The sequence below is a fragment of the Pseudopipra pipra genome, chromosome 1, assembly GCF_036250125.1.
Source record: "Pseudopipra pipra isolate bDixPip1 chromosome 1, bDixPip1.hap1, whole genome shotgun sequence".
In the NCBI taxonomy this organism is placed as follows: domain Eukaryota; kingdom Metazoa; phylum Chordata; class Aves; order Passeriformes; family Pipridae; genus Pseudopipra; species Pseudopipra pipra.
The window spans coordinates 49,641,855-49,662,755 of NC_087549.1; the positions used below are offsets into that span (position 1 = coordinate 49,641,855).

The 20,901-nt window shown below is 37.1% G+C and overlaps 1 protein-coding gene across 1 annotated transcript in view; it reads left to right on the forward strand.

Annotated features, from left to right (window-relative positions):
* SMCHD1 (structural maintenance of chromosomes flexible hinge domain containing 1) overlaps positions 1 to 20,901 on the forward strand; it is a 73,316-nt gene that overhangs the window by 1,719 nt on the left and 50,696 nt on the right. The window contains exons 2-8 of the mRNA XM_064655889.1: positions 10,086 to 10,161; positions 10,624 to 10,785; positions 15,324 to 15,406; positions 15,503 to 15,633; positions 16,701 to 16,815; positions 16,962 to 17,081; positions 19,635 to 19,801. Of these exons, the coding sequence (XP_064511959.1) occupies positions 10,086 to 10,161; positions 10,624 to 10,785; positions 15,324 to 15,406; positions 15,503 to 15,633; positions 16,701 to 16,815; positions 16,962 to 17,081; positions 19,635 to 19,801 (854 nt within the window). The remainder of the gene's footprint in view (positions 1 to 10,085; positions 10,162 to 10,623; positions 10,786 to 15,323; positions 15,407 to 15,502; positions 15,634 to 16,700; positions 16,816 to 16,961; positions 17,082 to 19,634; positions 19,802 to 20,901) is intronic.

The window sequence follows — 20,901 nt, forward strand, 5'->3', positions numbered from 1 at the left end:
GGAAGAAACAACTATTGAAATGGAATAAAGGAATTAGTACACTTCATGCAGTGTAACATTCTGAGAAGTTAGACAGTGGGAGTGGGTTCATGGGCTTCTAAAGGTTTGTATCTCCTATGAGAAATTATGAGTATTACATTATTTTCTCCAAGACTTTTCTTAATGGATCCCATCACAACTCTACATAGCAGATGAATTGCCAGAATACTTCAGAATAATATTTTCAGTAGTCAAGGCAAATATGTGTATGATTAACCCATGTTTTTTTCTTTCTTTTGTAATTAATTGATTGGCTGAGTTTAACACTAATTTGCAATTTGTTATATACAACAGAGTGTTTTCATGATTTTTATATATATGCTGTGCACTCAAGTGACTTGTGTTTCCATGCATCTTCCCGGTGTTCAGTAGTTCACAGAGCTTTTAGGATATTTGCAGTCTTATACAGAAATAAGCCATCATCACCAGCTGTGACAAATCTTGGGTACAAACAGCTTCAGGGGTTTGTTGTCTGAAAAGTGTATTGACATTGTGAAGGCAGTAATTTGCCATTGGGCAGACTGCTCCAATGTGCAGCATAGCATTCGAAAAGTCTGGTGCTGCAAAGCCGACCGTGGTGTGTTTGAATTTGATGCCCATGAAAATAAAATTTTTCAAGTATAGTTTTTTGCAGTGTTAACACCATAATAGCTGTCAACAGTCCTGTGGCTGTTTTGGGTAATAGAATCTGTACTCTTATGAAGTTATGCACCAAAATCCTCAAATCATCATTCACTTGGAGAAAAGACTTCTCCAATAATGTGTTGACTGTGTGTAAGTGCAGTCAGAGATGGGTCTGTTACTGCTCGTTTCAGTGTGGTGAGTCTCTGCACCTTGGAGCTTTCATCATCTGACTCTGAAAGGATGCTGAGACAAGTGGTTTGACATGACCAGTAAATGCTGGTACAGTGAAAAGTGGACAGACAGAGGTCTGAGAAGTTTGATATCTGATATCTCCCACATCAACAGTGTACAGGTTCTCCTTAGACTTCTGGAAGAACATTCTAGCATCTCAGTGCCCCTGGAAGCTTTGTGCATTGTGTGTGTTTCTTGGAGTGTTATACTCCTAAGTTCCCCAATTTGAAAGTTGCAATTAATTACTTTCATGAAAAAGGTGATGGATAAATGGGTTCACCTGGCTGGGACAGACTTTCCTCACTTCATGGTGCTAAAAATGTGTCAGAGAAGTGATGAAAGTTCAGGAAGAAAGATTCTTTTGTTAAGCAAATTCTCAGTTGATTCAGACTAAGATGAAGTGGATTGTTATATTCATCCTTCTCCAGTTAAAGCTGTTAGAGATGATCTGACTTTGATAAGGAAAATGCCACACAACACACACACAACACAACAGTGTTGTTCCCATATCTACCGTATCTGGTGCCTCAGCCTCAACACAGGCTCAGCTTTAAATTGACTTTCATTGGAAGTTTGTCATACAACTGAGTGATGCTGCTGTACCAACAAAGGTGCATAGATGTTTTCCAGTCTGCTAGTCTGGGCTATGGGGCTGGTCATGTCTGACAAGGATGCTGGAAATATTAAGCTGTTGGAACTCATCATCATCATCATCATCATCATCATCATCATCATCATCATCATCATCATCATCATCATCATGGCTAGGCTTTGCAAACTATTTCTGCTGTGAACATCTTCCTGTGGAATAAGAGAATTCCTATGGATATAACTGGATATGTAGGAGTCAAAGGAGAGGGTAAATCTTGAAAAAAAATGTGAAATTAAACCTGACTGCAGTATGTGATGAAGGCATGATCTTGGCCTTCTGCTTCTGAGACTTATTGTTTTTGCATAATGCAGAAAGAAGATATTTTCCTGTTTGTATAGAAAAGAGCAGATTCTGCCATTTGAGAGGTTGGTTTAGGAGCTGATGAATGTCCTCGCTGTCTGTTGTTGTATAAAATACTTCTCCATTATTACTGAAATATTCTTTATTAATTTTTGTAACTTTTGCGGTATATTTGAAGCAAATATTTTTTTACCGTCCCCTGACAACAAGTTAATGTGTGGCAATGTTGTTGGATGTGGCTTTATATACTGGTTTTATATAGCTTTTCATTCTCAGTGTTGGGGGAATATTTAGAAAAAAAATCTTATAAAAGAAGCTGAAGCATATATAGTCTTCATTCTCCATCCTTACAAGGTCAATCCTTAAGCAGAAATCTCCTAATTTAAAGTGATGTTAGCCTGATTATTCCATTTGAGCTCTGTTGAGCATATATGAAGCAGTCATATAATTTCAGTGTGCAGAACCATGAAGTTTTAAGGTGAATAAGTGAATTAAATACCGTGTTTTGTCTCTTCTTGGCAATACCATTGCTTGTGCACCGTCCTGTTGTCTTCTGTTAGATCAATGCCCCACTGCTTGTCTTGATATTTAGAATATAATTCAAAATAAGTATTGGCGATGAGTAGAATGGAGCTAAACTGTTGACAGCTAATCTTAGATCCCTTGCTCACGTTGTCCAGGTGCGCAGTGAAGCTGGAACACTTCATTTTGTTGCTAAGCTGTCAGGAATCCTTCCAAGCACTTAGACACAGAAAGGTGTCTGTGCTGAAAACTGCCCAAAAGTTTTGCTGTATGTGAAGGGTTTTTTGAGAGTCTTTGAGGTGAAGTACCAGTCTGAAGAGAGTTAAATGTACTAAGACTAGTGTTACTACTTAAATAGGAGCTGAATACATCTGTAGATGCTTCTTTAATTCTCTTGAAAGTTTTCATCATTGCTGTGACCTCCTTGTGTGAAAAAATTATAGGTCTGTAATCTGTATTGAAAGTAAATATCTGTAATTGAAGCAAATACTCAAAAATCAGGTATCGCAGTAAAACAATTTTTTTTTTTGCTTTTAATCTTTTGTCACATCTTATGTTGAGCTTCCCATTATATCCTAACCAACATCATCATCATCATCATCATGATATCCTAACCAGTCTACTTATTATTTAAATAGATTTTTTTTGCCAGTCCACACAAATAAATTTCAGTGTCTCAATAAGCTGAGGCAAAAAAGGATATTCATTAAGATGCAGTAGGGACAATAAGCATAGGTGTAGTAGAAACTTGAGAAATAAGTGTACATTTTTGGTGAATATTTGCTTACCAATGCCTAATAAATAATGTATAATTAAATTATCTGGAATTAAAGGAAAAATATTAGCAACTTCTGCAAAATTTGTATCACCAAAGAGTAACTGTTAGGTGTATTTAGAGGTATTTAGATTACTGACTAAAACATCATTCTGATAAACACTCAGTAGAAGTACTTCCATTCCTAACGATGAAATCAGTCCATCTTAAAATAATTATATTTTTGTATTATAAAGCCTATATTTGTTTACTCAATTTTAGCAATTCTGTATAACCAGAAATTAAAAATAGATACATTTTAAACGTACTGTGCATACACAAAGCAAATTTTTCCTTGATTTTTAAAGAAACTGTTGCAGGTACTATAAGATATATATAAGATGCAGCAACATTGTAAGTTTTTTCCAAAACTATCACATTGTATTTCAGACTTCACTGAAATTCTTGTGTATAGCATCTCTGCGGATGTTTTGGTGGGAAGAAGGATGCAGTTTGCATACCTTGGTACACTTAGATACTGCTTTATGGTGTGGTGACTGATTTGGAAAGCTGCGTGGCCTTTAAGTTCTTGGTCAAATTTGAGTGTTGGCAATACAGTCAGATGCAGAATATCTGCACTCTTTAGGATTAGTTACCCAAGTGAAGCTTTTAGATGCGACTGAGTACTTTTTGCTTTTGAAGAGCAAAATTCTGAATTCTTGTTACTTTAACAAGTGGTGCCATACAAAGTATTTTGGTGGTGGAAGCTTAAACTGAGTTGATGTCAAAATTTTGGCTGATAGCTACACTCATGAACATTTCTGATTGTGCTTTTAGACACAACAGTTTGTGAAGGTCTCATGGAAGTTATTATGGTTGTCTAGACTTATTCTAAGTCTAGTAATGACAGCACAGCTCTTTGCAGACATTCTGGGGTCCCAGGCTTCTTTCTGCTAGTTATATGTTGCAAATCTTGAAAAGATGTCTGAGTTAACAACTGTTCTGGACAAAATTTTATAGATATATGCTTGCGGCTTCTGTAGCTGTCTACTGTCATGCAATTTCCCTCTCTTCTTTTTCTCTCTGGTTTTCAAAAAAAAATATGGTAAAGCTTTAAGGTACCTCATAAAATTTTATTATATTACTGGATCTATTACATAGCAATGTTCTAAGTGATTCTTTTGAACCATCTGTTCACTTCTTAACATCTTTCATTGATTACTTTTTGTAAATATTTAGAAGCATATCAATGGAGCTTCTTATAGTAGTGAAACTTTTAAGTAGGACAGAGGACAAGGCCCCTCAAGTTCTGCAAATGCTGTAATTTGATCTTTAGATGGAGGTGGCTCTGTCAATAAAGGATGGTTGAAAAATGTTATAGAACATTGGTGTTCACTGATAGTTTTTGTCTGTAGGTTGTCTCTAGTGACCATCTGCCCAGAAGATACTGGTTCTGTGTGTTCTTCTATTTCTGTAACACGCAACTTTTTGTTTTGAGCTCCATGAAATGCTTAGAAATAATTTCTGTCTTTTTTTTTTTTATTTCAACTACTTTTTTAGAGACTTTTGGATCCCCTTTTTGTTGGTGTCCAAGATGTTATATATTAAGTTTTTGTTCAGATATTCATGAAGATCAATCGTGTTATGATTAGAGATGATTGTTATCATACTTGCCTTGCTACCATGAGTGCTTAGCCCCAGATCCTTGATAACAGATTCTCAGCAGAGTGTCTAATTGACCTAAGAGTGGACTGGAAAAGTTTATTTGATTAGATTCAGTACAGTTGTTCCAACTGACTTCCAGCAAGGTCTTTGTCTCCACTTAAACTTTTTATATCTTAGTTTTTGTATTTGTAAGTTGAATAATTCTGTATTTATTAATTACCTTAATATATCTGGTTGTATGAATAATTGAGAGATGATACAGATATCTCAGTGTCCATAAGCATTACTGAAAGACAGTTCTTGGTTTGAAAGTCTGTGATTTGAGAGTGAAATCCTTTTCTGTAAATGCATACTACCATTTCATCCATTTGTTGCTATATAAAATCTCTCAATTTGGACTGGTAACTCTTTTTGATGTGGCATAAAGTGGGATAGCTAACTGATAAATATGTGTTGTTCAGATGGCAACCTGGCAAATAGTGTGGGATATTTAGTTAATCCCATGCAAAGTTACATAAGGCTACAGGCCTCTCAGAGTTTGAATTGGCTTCATTTTTCCAGATTCCAGAACAAGTTTCTGCAAAGGAGCTGCTTGATCAATGTGAAATACTGAAAAAAGCTGTATTGTTTTTTTGTAATGTTGGGTAGCTAAGTAACTGTCTATGAAGGACAGCATTGAAAATGACGTTGCGAGATTTCTTTACATTTAACTGATACAATTCAGGTCCCCTTTAGGAGTTTTGTGTTGGCAGTACAGTTCTCTTAGCCAGAAAAATACTTCTGGCCTCTTGGAGGAAGATAACTGTGACTTAAGTTTCTGTTATCCTTTGGCTACATCATCAAGCTCTGGGATCAGTTCTTCACATCATTCCTATGCATCTGCCTGCTTAGGTCGGTTACTGTAGAAGGAGACAGCATTTTAAGGGTGCAGAAGTTGCTTATTGTAGGAAACAACTTTGTTTTGGAAAAGTTTGGATTGCGAGGGGTTAAATGTCTTCTATAAAGATACTGTAGTTTTGATTTCACTGTTTGACCTCTGTCTTAATGGAGTGTTCCATTCCTTCAGTTTGAAAAGTCACCACCAGAAATTATTATTCTGTGGTAATAGACTGTAGGACCAGAAGAAGCAGACCAATGATTCTGTGTTTACAGCATGTTATTTCTCCTTCACTTACCACTGCAAGCCTACTCATGTGCCTGCAAACTGTGGCGATACACAAAAAGCTAAATATTCGCTTGTTGAACACCTTTTCCAAGGCAGATAGTAAATCTAGAGGTGAAGTCTATGTTAACTTCATGTTAAGTGTTTTAGTTGGCTTAGTAGCCAGGTAAGCCTTGCTGTGCAGGTGCAAATAAAGTAGCAACAAAAGTTGGTTTTGTGCTTATGTACTAATATGTGGAAGAGAAAAGAAATGGAGGTCTATTTGAAGGAGGCTTTGCTGCTGAGGAGTTATCTGTGATTTGTGGGTTTGTGTTTTGTTTTGAGTTTGGCTTTCTTTTTAGCTTGTAAAGAAAACCTGTGACTGAAGCAAGTACATAAATTGAACCTTGCTTCTTGATTCAGATTAAAGGGTTAGAGAGATCACACTTCACTCACACTTTCATGTGTCTTACCTATAAATTGTTCTGCTGAGGGCTTGTTGGGCATGGGGCATTCATGTGGCTGTCTCAAACTTTTTTAGCAGTATACTAATCTCATGTCATAAATAGCTACCAACAAATTAAGAGCTATTAGCTTTATTTATTTAGCATGAAGCATAGATGACACTCCAGACTGAACCTCCAAGCTTATAAAGAGTGCATTTCTTTTGTTTGTACAAAGACAGCTTTTTTTCCTTAGGTACCATTCCATGGGTGTAAGGACTGGTATCCTGCCATGTGTAAAACAGGCTTGACTCAGGGATTTTTTTTTCTTAATTTGACTTACTGCCAATTAACACAATTTTTTGCTTATTGATTGAGGGGGGCAATTAAACACTTAGGTAAATGCTCTTCCTTCTTCTTCTCCAAGCTCATCTTCTGTCATAAACCTTTTTTTTCCCCCTTCCTAGCCTAAGCTACCCTTGTTTTCCCAATACACAATGCTTGGTCAATCCTAATTCCTTTGGTGATGCAACAGGTGATGTGAGAGGTCAGGGCCATTTACAGGGCTTTATTCTGCTTCTCCTCCTCCATGCTTTTTACTGGTTTTTTTTCCACTATGGAAGGTTGTCCATAGGCCACAACCTTGTGAGAGTAGGAAGACAGAGAAGGGAAATTGCCTGCCCTGACATGGGTCCTCCATGGGCCTCACTGCCTTCGGGGCCATCCCTGCTCTGGTGTGGAGAACATGGAGGTCCCTAGCAATGTGTCCTCTGCATCTCCTCTATTCTTTCTCATTTGTCTCTTCTGTTTCTACCCTGATAAGTTTGAGCAGGAGCATCATGTGCCCTTCTGGTTGAAATTTGGATGTGTAGTTTGAGAGCCATCTGGCACTGGTCATGACTGGCTCAGGAGAGTTGATGGCCTCCTCTCGCACTGGTCACCCCTACAGCTTTCTGGCATCAACGCCCTGCAGCGTACTCTCAGTGTGGTTTAGCAACCAGTTTGGCTTTTAGTCAACAGCTATGGTTGTTTTCCCAGAATATTCAAATTTTGATTCATTGATATAATTATACTTCTTAGGTTTTAGTTGGCCTTCTTCCTCTTCTGTATGCACGTAGCTGTTAATCTTTGTAACATTTTAACTCTTGTGTTTGCATGTAGTGATCATATGTAACCAATAGCTTAGGGATCCCTGCCTTTTCACACATCTACCTCTCCTAGCTTGGGGATTAATTTGAAGGTTGTCTCTTTTTTCCTTGAAGTCTTTTCTATCCAAACAGATAAAATCTTTCTACTTAGCTGTTTTAACACAGTAACCTCCAAACATGCTTTCATCGTGAATGTGCAGAAGCATTTCTGAGTATAGTGATTGTATTGTGCTCTTCAAGATGTTGGTGACACGAAAAGCTAGCTTGTGGTCATGTGTCTAGACAGTGATCATAGAATAACCAAGATTAAGAATCTGAATGTACTGTGAATTTAGTGAATTTTATCAAGTTTTGTGCATTGTCAGTGCTTATTTGGAAAAGGGCACAATGCTAGGCTGAAAAGAGCTCAGCAGGTAAACCTGAGCTTCTTACAAAGTCAACAGAAGATATCATGTTGTCTCTTACATGCACAAATCTTATCGAGAAATGAAACATTTGCCCAAACGTTGTTTATCAGAATCAAGTGAAACATCATCAACTGTGCAAGTAAATTACCCAGTAGATTCACTTTAATTCAACAATGACCAGCTCATCTTCCTGGAGACCATATCCACATAATGGGAAAGCTGTGCAGCCATCTCACTGCTACACGGCATAGTGGGAAGGGACAGGGGCTGGGATAGCTAAGGGTGTAGGTCAGAGGGAAAGAGGAAATAGAAGTAGGTCTTATATAGAAGTGAAGCATTCAAACTGAGAAATCTTCTAAGTTGGCCAAAGCTTGCAAAGTGGACGGCCTCTTAAATTATGGCTTGGACAAGAAAAACAGATTATCTGCAGCTAGAACTGCCAAACTCAGTCCATGAACCTGCCTAGTAGCTTACCATGAAATGAGAAGCATTTGGAGTGAGGTGGAAAGGGCCTGCTGCCAGTGGACACCCAAGAGCTGCTGAGCTCACCCAAGAAATAGAAGTGTAGCTCTGCCTGTGAGGCTCGCCTATGGAATAGGGGAGAGGACCAGGAGGAGGCTGCCCCTGTTTGGGCAGCAGGCGGCTGTCTTGTGCAAGCACTACCCCTCCTAGCTTCTTGCTGCCTTAAATGCTGCACTCTTCATAAGGTTTTGAGAGCAGAAGAGCTTTTGAGTGGTTGAGAAAATAGGAAAACTGTAATTACAACCAGAGGGAAAGATGCTTATCTGTGCTTTCAATGTAAAACTCTACAGTTATTCTATATTAACCACTGACCTCGAATGGCACAGTAGAATGTTAGTTTTCTAGTATCCATATCCTTTGTTGCTTACTTTCCTTGCTCTGAGCAATTTAATATTTCTTCCTATGCATATTTTTCATGTGGAAATTTGTGTAATGTGAGAGGTTGACTTCAAGTGATCTGAATGTAGAAGAGTTAAAAAATGTAATTACTCCAGGTTCTTTAGTCTGAACATCAGTCTCTTTGTATCATCTCTGTTTCACTTGCACCAAGTGCTATGATAAATTTGACAATTTTGCTAATTTTGCTGATGGATAATAAATATATTTTTAACATGGTCACCGTTGGGGAAAGAGTAACTGAAGTATGAAAAGCAGGCTTCTAAAGGAACCTCAAGCAGTGTTTTAAAAGTATTTTCATGAGTCAGAGTACTAGGGATGGAAAGAAAGAGGTATGGGAAATGATGAGGGCAAACTGCTGCAGAGAATGCCAGAGTTTCAGGGAAGAATATCTAAAAGTGCATAAAGCACCTGTCTGAGCTGTGACTGTAGGACTGAATGGGTTGATGGAGTTTAACGAGACTAGATCTGACTTTTTCTTGAGTTTCAAAGGCTCGGAAAGACAGGAGAAAATACAGATATTTAGTTTATTGTTTTGAGAAAGAGATTAATGTTGAACATCAGGGTGCAAAAATAGGGGCAAATGCAGAGGCATTTAAATGCATGTAGAAAGCAGGATAAAAAGTCAAAAGCTACAGTAACATATTCAAAATTTGGAGGCATCAAAGTGGCAAATATTGTTTAGGTTCAGAAGAATAAACTTCAGTGTTTTAGTGGTAAAGAATTTTTCTGAAAGAAATCTATTATTTTTTTAAATGTATGATATAATTGAAGAACAAAGACTTTAATATGTATCCAGTGTTAAGAAATACTAGGTTGGTTTAGTATCTCAAAACAGTGCAGTTAAATATGGGACACCCTCTAGGTCATAACTATTGCTGTTGTAGGTGCAGCCTGAAGTAGAGCTGTTCATTCTTGTTCTTCAGCCCCCAAGGTGATTACCTGTAAGACATTTCCTCCTTCTGACAATTGCTATTGCTCACTAGAGCATATTTTAAGCAGGTGAAAAAACAAACAACTCTAGTACAGACAGATTTGGCTAAGCTGAGAAGGCAAATGAAGTTAAGTTCTGGATTTGAACTGTGTTCTAGGAGTTAGTACAGGAGAAGTATTTGATCACTTCTCAGTAGTTTGTGACAAAGTAAATAGATCACCTTTTTTTATTATTTGTTTGTTTTAATTTCTCTGAATCTTTTTGGAGTACTTAGTTTTGATAACTGAATACCCTCCAATTTTTATAGGCATTTGGCATAGCTACTGATGAAAAGTTTGTTATCACCACAACAAATAGGAAGGAAATTACAGAAGACAACTTCAGTAAGTATCTTAGATGGCAAAATAATTACAGCTATTTCTTATATTGATTGTCAAGATCACATGATGATTGTTAATGCTCTATGACACGAAATAATGCAATAGTGAACTGAAAGTACAAGTCCTGTAATAGTTTGCCAAGAATTGTTACAAAGGTGACTTTCACAAGCAAGTTTTTGACAACTACTTGCTAGTATGATGGACAGTTATGCTAAGTAATTTTTTTACTGTCCATTACAAATTCTGTAAATGATAGGGAAAAATGGCATGTATGTAGCTATCACCTGAGAAAACCTGCATTATTAAGCTTGGAAACGTGAAAAGATATTAAATTAAATGTTGTTGCTAAATGCTGAGCAGGCAATGCTTAAGATTAGAGATTACCTGAGGGTAAACTGGTACTGGTTTTGAGAGCAGAATTTGTAGTGCTCTTCAATATAACCTTGTATTTCATTTTCATTGCAGGTGAACTTGTTCAAGATGGAGTCACTTTATATCTGCTGCAGTCAGTTGATCAAATGTTGCTTTTGGCAACCAAGGAACGAATTGACTTCCTGCCCCACTATGATACACTTGTCAAAAGTGGCATGTACGAGTACTATGCCAGCGAAGGGCAAAATCCTTTGCGTAAGTAGCTGCCAAGATAATCGTGTTTAAATGGTGTTCATATGAATATAATGTGGTTATAACTAAGAGTTAAATTTAGTTTAACTTTTAACTTTTAGTTATAGCTGGTGAAAAAAAAGTCTTAACTGTAAAAAAACCGTTGTTCCTCATGCAAATTTTTCTTTTAAAAGTGAATTAAAGTGGCCACGTAATAATCCAGATTTATAAAAGTATCTCCTCAAATACTTCTCAAAGAAGTTTGAATATTTTAGAAGTAAAATAACTGTAGCCTGAATAATCTTGTGGATGTCATCCAGACAGGGAGCATTTGTGTTATCAGGTTTTTGTCTCCTATACTAAACAAAAGAAACTTTGTGTTTGAATTTGGTGAATAGTTTTTCTATGAGTTACAGTAGAATTTTGTGTGCCCTCCCATCGGGGGTTCTACAGGGCTTAACTTACCAACAAGAGCAAGTATTCATTTTAAAAGATGCTACTTTAATTAGTTTTTATCTAACTGGTGTATTAAATATGTAACCAGCATTTTGTATTGTTTTATTGAAAAAAATAATTTCTGTTTATGGCTTCTGTGAAAATTCTGTCTGTGGCTATGATTACTTTTTAAGTATGTACTTCTTAGGTACCGCAGGTTCAAAATTGTGCAGAAAAAAATGCAACTATCAAGACTCAAGCATGATACCATTCCCACTGTGATTTCTGTTTTAAAACAATATTGACATCTATAAATAGCAAATATATTTTTAAGGACCAGTCTCCTTTTCCCCCTTTCCTCTTTCTGCGCTTCATTTGTTCCCTGCTGCAATGAAGACACTGTTTTGGTTCAGGTTTGGGCGTACTGTGCTCAAAGTGCACTGATAGTTTGATCAATGATGTGTGTGTATCCCTGTGCACAGGAATTACTGTATTAGACCACCCAAAGCATTCTGTTGAGATCTGTGCTTTGTTCTTGCCAGCAGCCATTAGTGGACCTGTTGCTCACCAGCACAGAGGAACCTACTGGAAGGGTCTAGATGGGTAGTAGCCTGATCTGTACTGATCACACCCTGGTGGAATTCATGATCTCAATGAATATAGGCTAGGTGAAAAGTATAGTCAGGACTCTAAACCTTAGGAAAGCGAACTTTCAGTTGCTTAAGGGCGGGGTGGATGGGACACACTGGGAAACAGCCCTTGGGGATAAAGGAGTAGAAGAGAGAGAGCAGCTATTTAAAGACTTTTTCTCTTTGAGCACAGGAACTGTTGATTTTCATGTGCAAGAAATCAGGCAAGGAAGACTAGTATGTCTGAGTAAAGACCTTCTGGTCAAACTAAAACACAAGAGGGAAATGCATAGACAGTGGAAGCAGAGACATGAATACTGGGAATAATACAGGGATACTTCCTGGGAATGTGGGGATGGGATCAGAAAAGCTAAGGCACAGGTAGAGCTAAATTTGACAAGGAATGTGAAAAGAATGATAAGGATTTCTACAGATACATTAAAAAATGATGACAAAAGAAATTGTACCCTCAATAAATGAAATGTGGGGTGGAGGGGTCTAGTGGCAACTGGCATGGAGAAAACTGAAGTATTTTTTTGCCTGTGTTTTCACTTTCGATTGCTCCTCCCACAATTCTTGAGTCCCTGAATCTAAAGGCAGGGACTGGGGGAAGGATATTCCCATTCATCAGCGGAGAAGATCAGGTTCAAGACCATCTGAGGAACCTAAATGTACAAGTCCATGGGATCCCATGAGATGCTTCCCAGGGTCTAGAACTGTCAGATGTAGTCAGCAAGCCATTCTCAATGATATTTGAAAAGACCTGACAGTCAGGCAAAATTTCCAGTAGCTAGAAAAAGGGAAACATCACACTCATTTTTAAAAAGGAGTACTGTGGGAACTATGAACCACTCAACCTCACCTCAGTGCCCAGTAAGGTCATGCAACGCATCCTCCTGAAAGCTGTGTCTAAGCATATGGTTGACAGGGAGGTGGTTAGAGACAGCAAACATGGCTACATGGCTTCACCAAGGGCAAATCATTGGTGGGTAAGGGATGAGAAACTGATGTCATCTGTCTTGAGTTCTGTAAGGCCTTTGATAGTCCCATACAACATCCTTGTGGCAAAATTGGAGAGATATGGGTTTGACAGATGAACTGTTAAATGAGTAAGAAGTTGGTTGAATGACCACATTCAAAGACTTGCAGTCAGCAGCTCAATGTCCAAATAGAGATCAGTAACACATGGTGTGCCTCAAGGGTCTCTATTGGTACTGGTACTGTTCAATATCTTTATTAATGACGTAGTGGGATTGAGTGCAAGCTCATCAAGTTTGCAGAAAACACCAAGCTGAGTGGTGCAGTTGATAGACACTTGAGGGAATGGATACCAGTCAATCAAAAAGTTGGATGTGAGCCAACAATGTGTGCTTGCAGCACACAAAAACCCAATCATATCCTGGGCTGTGTAAGAAGTAGTATGACCACCATGTCGAGGGATATGAATCCTCCATCTGTACTCTGCTCTTGTGAAACATCCACCTGGAGGACTTTCATCCACCTCTGTGGCCCCTAGCACAAGGCAGACATGGACCTAATAGAGCATGTCCGAGGAGGGCCGTAAAGATGATCAGAGAGCTGGAGTACCTCTCCTGTGAAGACATGTTGAGAGTTGTGGTTGTTCAGCCTGGAGAAGAGAAGGCTTTGTGGAGACCTTATTGCAGCCTTCTAGTACTTAAAATATGCTTATAAGAAAAATGGGAGGATGCTTTTTACCAAGACCTGTAGTGACAGGACGTGGCGTAATGGTTTTAAACTGAAAGAGGGTAGATATAGATGGAACATAAGGAAGAAATTCTTTACTGTGAGGGTGATGAGACACTGAAACAGGTTGCCCAGAGAAGCTGTAGCTGCCTCATCCCTGGAAATGTTCAAGGTCAGGTTGGATGGAGCTTTGAGCAATGTGATCTAGTGAAATATGTCCTTGTCCGTGTCCGAGGGGTTGGAACAACATAATCTTTGAAGGTCTCTTCTGTCCTAGACTCTGAACTCACTTGTTAAAAGCTGTGTTTTTCCATACATGATGGAAACTACAAGAAAAATAAGAACAAAAGCAGTAGAATGAGATACTTCTCTGTTGTGAATTTATTGGTGTTGCTGATGATGCTAAACTGGATGGTGAGGTAGACAGATCAGGAGAGAGCTATCTTGGAAAGAGACCTGGACAGGCTGAAGCACTGGGCAAGCAAGAACAATGTGAAGTTTAACTGGGCTTTGCCTGTCAGTGTTTGCAGGTCTAGATAATGAAAATTTCTTCACATTTTGCTGTAGTTCAAAATAATTTTAAACTTATGTTTGGTCTGTTGGACAGTATCACCAACATACATTTACTGTTTTCTCTCTGTGAATACAGTTACCCCAAAGCTTGAAACAGACTTATTGATGAATCAGAGAAGTGATCTAAAGATGGAATGTCAATGTTGTCTTTTTGAAGTGGGTTGATTTTTCTTTTGTTTTAGTAGTAAAGCAAACTTTTCTACTACTGAAGGAATGGTAAACTTTTTGCAGTATTTTGCTCTGTCGTGTTATTGCTAAAACAGCTTGCTACAGTGGTTTTAAGTCATTCACTCTTAAAGAGTGAACAAGCTTCAGGTGTTTATGAGAAACTTTTCATATGCATTTATGTCAGTTCTTGAACTTGTCTGTACTCTGCAATAGGTGACAGAGAAAAAAAGGATTCGTGCTCTGAGTGCACTGAATGTATTCATATTGCTACCACAGAAGCTTTTAAAATGGCCCAAAAGTTGTGGTGGTCATAAGTCTTCTTGTGGTCATAATTCTACAATCATAAAGAGATTACAATGATCAAGACTACAAACAGAATAATTTTTAGATCCACTTCTGTAATGACATTACTGGTATATATTTTTTCTAATGTGTTACCATTTCTTGCTCTTGGAGACCATACTGAGGTATTTTGTGAAATTCTGCAACAAATTCAAATTTGCAAGCTAGCTATGTTAAACTGTCTACTTTTGTTTGTTTTATACTAGAATTGACTGTTAGAGCAAATAGCAGTTTTGAGTTTGTGTAAGTGTACTGCAGCTGATGCTCCTTATTTGCCACATATCTAAGACTGTGCTTAACCAATTTCACATGTTGCTGAAGGACCATTATTCTTTGATATGGAATAGTAAGTATGGATCACATAACTGATGCTCAACTGCTGTTGTTGGCAATGAAGAAAGTTGCAAAAAAATGTAGAACTGTTTTTATACTTCAAAAACAACTTGAGGGAAAATGCCACATGCTTCAGTGTTGATGCATGGTACTAATACTCAAGGGATTTCTTTTACGTGTCTGAAGTGTATGGCCAGTATAGCTTGCACCTTGCACTGTAGCATTCTGAAGAACCTTGTAAATTGCAGGAAATAAAACTTTCTCTTTAGAGAGTCTGGATGGAAATGTGTTCCTTAAGGGTAAGTGAATAGGTAAGGTAAGTGGGTGTCTGTTTTCTGACTCCTATTTAATAGGGTTATGTTTCTTCAATTTCTTTAGCATTTGCCCTTGCTGAGTTGATTGATAATTCTCTGTCAGCTACATCCCGAAATACCGGTATTCGGAGCATACAGATAAAATTGGTAAGATGGAGATATTCTACCTTTTTTAGGTGTAGTTCACGTTATCCCTTTTTATTGGTGCTCCTTGTTGAGTTGTGTTGGTTTTTTTCCCCTCAGTTATTTGATGATTCCCAAGGAAAACCAGCTGTTGCTGTGATCGATAATGGAAGTGGAATGACTTCTAAACAGCTTAACAACTGGGCTGTATATAGATTGTCAAAGTTTACAAGACAAGGTGACTTTGAAAGGTTAGAAAGTTTTAAATATTTCTACAACCATTAACAAACTCTGCGAAGGTTCACAAAATACCCTTTTAAGACATAGCTCCATACCAACACTTAGCTAAAACCCGTCATTTTATGATTACATAATTAGATTTATACTTTTTGTAGGTAGGAAGTTAGAGAAGCTTCATAATATGAAACTGCTCTTCTGATCTTATGGTACTGTGTGAATATTCAGATAGAATAGTAAATGTGAGGATGAGAATTACAGCCTCAGTCTTTTCATATGAGTAACTACTGTAAAAAGTAATGGGGCAGTGGAAAGTGGTAATGTGGTTAATGGAAGGTTTTTTGCATTGGAAGCATCTCCAAATAGAATAGCAAAATCTTTCGAACATCTGGAGATAAGTGCATCAAAAGTGGTTCTGGGTCATATGTAAGGAAATTCACTGCTTTTTGAAATTGCTGCAGGTGAGTTCAGTAACAGTGGAAAAGTACAGTATTCTAAAGCTACAGGTTTAAACTGTGGGTTGCTACTGTTCAAAGGGAGTGTATGTGCAGATTATAACAGGTTAACCTCTACACCTTTTTTTCATTTAGGACTGCTATTATTTAAAAATAGATGTTTGTCCTAAACTACGTAAGACTGTTCAGGCTGACTTAAGAGACATGGAATTTAATTACTGATAGCATATGCTGTCTTTCCAAGCCTGCATTTAATAATTGGTTGGCATTATTTCCCATTTTGACTTAAAAGTATTTTTATGAAAGGATGCTGTCAGAAAGGTCAGGCTTTCTTTCTAAGCATTTTCATTTGAATAAGATTTGGTTTGTGAGAAGGGACAGAAATGTTTTATAAGAGGACTTAGGAAAATACTTACTTGGTCATCATTCTTTCAGAAAGAATACATCAGGAATCCAAGGCACATACATTTTAATATTACAGTTTTAATAGGTCTAAATTTGAGGATTTTTTAACAAGGTGAAAGCAGTAAGAATTTAATATAGGCTATTTAGATCAGAAGTTTCATTGTTTTTTTACATTACTTTTGTCTTGAGAAAATTTATTAAGGGCACTTTTTTTTTCTCAGTGATCATTCAGGATATGTACGCCCTTTGCCAGTGCCTCGTAGTTTAAACAGTGATATCTCTTATTTTGGAGTTGGAGGCAAACAAGCAGTGTTCTTCGTTGGACAGTCTGCCAGAGTAAGTAAATGTCAGTCTTTATTTTAAAACATTTTTACATAATCAGATTGTTATTCCCTAGCTTTTAATCACAGCATTAAACTATTTTATTATGTTCATTTTAAGTCTAATTTTGATTTTAAATGCTGTTTCTTTAATAAAATCAGATGATAAGCAAACCTGCAGAATCTCAGGATGTTCATGAACTTGTCCTTTCTAAAGAGGATTTTGAAAAGAAGGAGAAACACAAAGAAGCAATATATACTGGTTTCATTCGAAACAGAAAGGTAAATAGCCTTAATACTTTCTCCTTTTTAATTGAAAGCCTTTCCCAGGTTAACGTGATTTAACTATATAATATTTATGTAATACTTATCTGGGGGTATCTTCATCTTATTGAATCATTTTCACTCTGGAGTGTAAAAGGAAGTAATGGGAAACTTGAAGACACTGTATCATAAGGCTTTATTTCTACGTGATTCTGTTTTCTCTTGTCTGTTAAAATTAAGGGACAGAAATGCTATATATTTAAAAATACTTTTCTAAGCACAGCAATTTTTTTGTCATGTATGAAACATAAAGAAAATGTGTGTTCTTTGAAATAGCAATGAATAAATTAGGGAAACAAATTGCATATGTAGAAATTTGTAGAAGAACTAACTTCTTCTGGGAGAGAAGTTGAGCCAGATCAACAAAACCCAGTGGTTTTACAAATATTCATTATTTTGTAAAACAAGTGAACTATTCAGCTGAAAATTAAGATGAACTGTCCTGATGCTTTTCATGAAGAGGAAAAGCTTGAGCAAAAAAGCTGTAAGATAAAGAGGAAGACTGAAAAGAACTGTTCTTCGGATATTTTTGAGCAAGGCAAAGAATATAGCTAAGGGTGCAGATGGGAGGCAGAGTGGGTGCTGTGTGTGACAAGGTAGTCAGACCTTAAGCCCATATGAAATGGGATATATCAGTGTTCTTGGCCCTTTATATGGGTGAGAAAGGAACAGGAGATAAATAAGGTTTTTATCATGCCAATCTTGGGTCAGTGACTTGCAACAAAAAATGAATTGTCAGGGTTTTGTTTTTAATCTCTGTACAATATTGTTGAGAAGGTAGAGTCACAAAAATAGACACTATTTTTGTAAATAAAATAGTCTGCTTTTATTTTATTTTGGAAATAAAAGCAGACAAAATCAGCTTTTTTGTAGAGGACACAAATGCTTTCCCTCCCATTTAATATTAAAAAGGTGTAAGTTGGAGGAAAGTAGCTGAATGAAGTGTGTAGATACTACTAAAGGTGGTACAAGAAGGTGGTGCAATCAACTGTTGGAAAAGTTGTGGTGATAATATAAAATTAAAGTTGACACAGTTAAAAAATGTAAGTAAAGTTCTATTAGAGGAAAAAAATAACTTGTAACTATCCAAGAGGGAAGAGATGATGTGAAGAACTCAAGTAATAGAAATGAGATGTGAAGGTAATGGATAGATAACTCAGGTTTAGGAATTTTTTTGCCAATCATTGAAACACCTAGACCAGTTAATTATAGCAATGTGAAATAAAGTGTGTGAATTTGTCTCTTCAATGACATGAAAAATGATCTACTCTGCACATAGGTGAACAAGAGAATGCTATGGCAGAAATAGAAGTTGTAATGGATTACTAGGGTGAGAAGAATAATTGAGTCTTTGAGACATTGAGTTGGTAAAGAAAGTTACTTTTGCAAAGAAATCAAGATGTAATCAATATCAAATATAAGGCACTGTAGAACAAGGCCAGAACACTGAAGAGAAGTGGCGTTGATGGCACCTCAGCTGATCATCTTCTCTCAAGGGATAATAGGCACCTATCTTTACTGCACTCACTTCCCTGGACCATTTAATATTGCCAATAAGTAAATAGTACTTTTCTAGTTGAGATGGATGCTAAGAATGTAGGGGAAAGTGCCATGGTAGTTTATTCTCTTGGTTAAGGAGAGGTCTTTAAATCCCTGAGAAAAGTAAGTCTTAATAGAACACCCTTGATTAATTATTTCACCACCTATGGGCAGGTAAGACATGTCTCCTTTCATGACTTAGTGATGTGGGTTTTGCCTGCTTTCCTGCAAAATGAGGCATGAAGCTGCATTTGCTACAGCTTATCTTCTCGGCTGTACCAATTGTTTGCAATGACTATAAAGATCTCAATCTTTGTTTTAAAAATAGCTTCTTTTCTGTATGTAGCAAATGTAAAGGAGTATCCATTGGTCCAGCATGAAGCATGACATCAGCCACTGTGATTTTGTGCAGCTTAGAAACCTGTCATAAGAGTAAAGTGCATCCATCCAGGAAAAGATAACTAGTAGCTTCCATAATTGAGAATTTCTGTTTCTGTGAGATACTACTGGATATTTCATCTGGAAATTCACCATTTCTTTTTTACAGCAAAAGTGTGTTTCTTCCACTTCAGTTTTTGTTATAGAAAGCAACCTGCTTTAAAAGCAAATAATTTTTTTCTGGCTTTGTTTTCTTAAAAAAGACTTGATGTGTTATACACATAATAGTCCCATTTGATGGATGAGAACATGGATATCCCACAGTGTCACATTAAACATGATTAAATCCATTTCTAGACTGAACACTTCAAATGCTGTGATGTGAGTTGAAAATTAACTGGATCAGGGATGTCACATTCTCAGCTTGTTGACTTTAGTTTGGAAACTTTTATTTTAAGCTTTTATCTTTTTTGATATTTAGCATCATATGTTCTGTTTTACTTTCCTGTTATGATTTTTAATCTCTTTCAAAGCTGATGGGAGTTCAGAAATTCAGTTTACATTCCTGCTTTTATTATTTTACTCTTTTTGTAGCCATCTGACTCTACTCACATCACAAGTGATGATGAAAGATTTCTTCATAATCTAATATTAGAAGAAAGGGATAAAGAGAGTTTTACAGCAGTTGTCATTACAGGTGTACAACCAGATCACATGCAGTACTTGAAAAACTACTTTCACCTTTGGACAAGGCAACTGGCGTAAGTTGATGATTTGAAAGATTTTAGTTAAAAGTGGGCTACTAACAAAGTCAGCTAATTATGAATTACTTCCTTTTTGTTCTCAGCCATTGGCCTCCTTCCTGTTAAAGCTGTTCATACATCCTTTGTTGATGCTACAATTAGTTTTCCTATCTAACTGATTTTACAGAAGCTAGAACAACTGAATATGGCCCCCTAAATCAAAGATGTTTGCAAGCATCAGTTTTAATGTGACTTGATAATTGATACATAATTATCCAATGTGGGTTATGTGCATTAGTTCTTTCCAGCCATGTCTTGAAATGAAAGAGCTGCCTCAATCTGAAATGGACCCGGTGCAATTATTCAAGTATATGCCGTGTAGCTGTTACAGTAAAACTAATCAGATTTAGCTTCCTGGTGCATCACTGTCAGCTGTAATGGCCTTTTTTCCCTCAAACACCTCCACATACCCTTCTGCCATGCCTTTTGCCACGTGTTTCATTCTACTTTAATGGGCTACAGCAGAGTCCTCATTGTTTTGGATGCTTTGAAGTGGAGACGAACCCCTAAAATAACTATGTCTTAAGGCCATGAGAGCACCTTTTGAAGTCTGGAGAAAAAGCAGACAAAATGCTAAGCAATTTGGACATACTGTAAAGTCCTAAGCAATGAGGCCATGAGGAGCTTTTTGCTGGGAAGCAAGATTTCTCCTTGGGGCACATTTAGTGTAGTGGATGTCAGAAGCAAAGCGCTTGCAGGTACATTCAGTCCCATTGACTCGTATAATCTCATTTTTGTGCATGCCACCACCCTAAGGTTTAAGAATTCAGTCTTTGAAGTTGAAAGAACTAGCTAGCTTGCTGAGAAGTTGGAGTAAATGGAGTTAAGTTCCTCAGTTTTCTCAGACTTCGTATCTATGAAATGAATTAATCTACCTGACCGTGCTTTTGAAGTTTCTTAAATGAGCAAAAATGCCCATTAGAAAATACTGTTTAGAAATAGAAGAATTGAGCACATCCATGACTCTTGCCTATATTCAAATATTTGTAAATAAATTAAGGATAGTGATTGTTGGTTAAATGTTTCTATTGCTATTAGATGATTGATACAAAACTGGT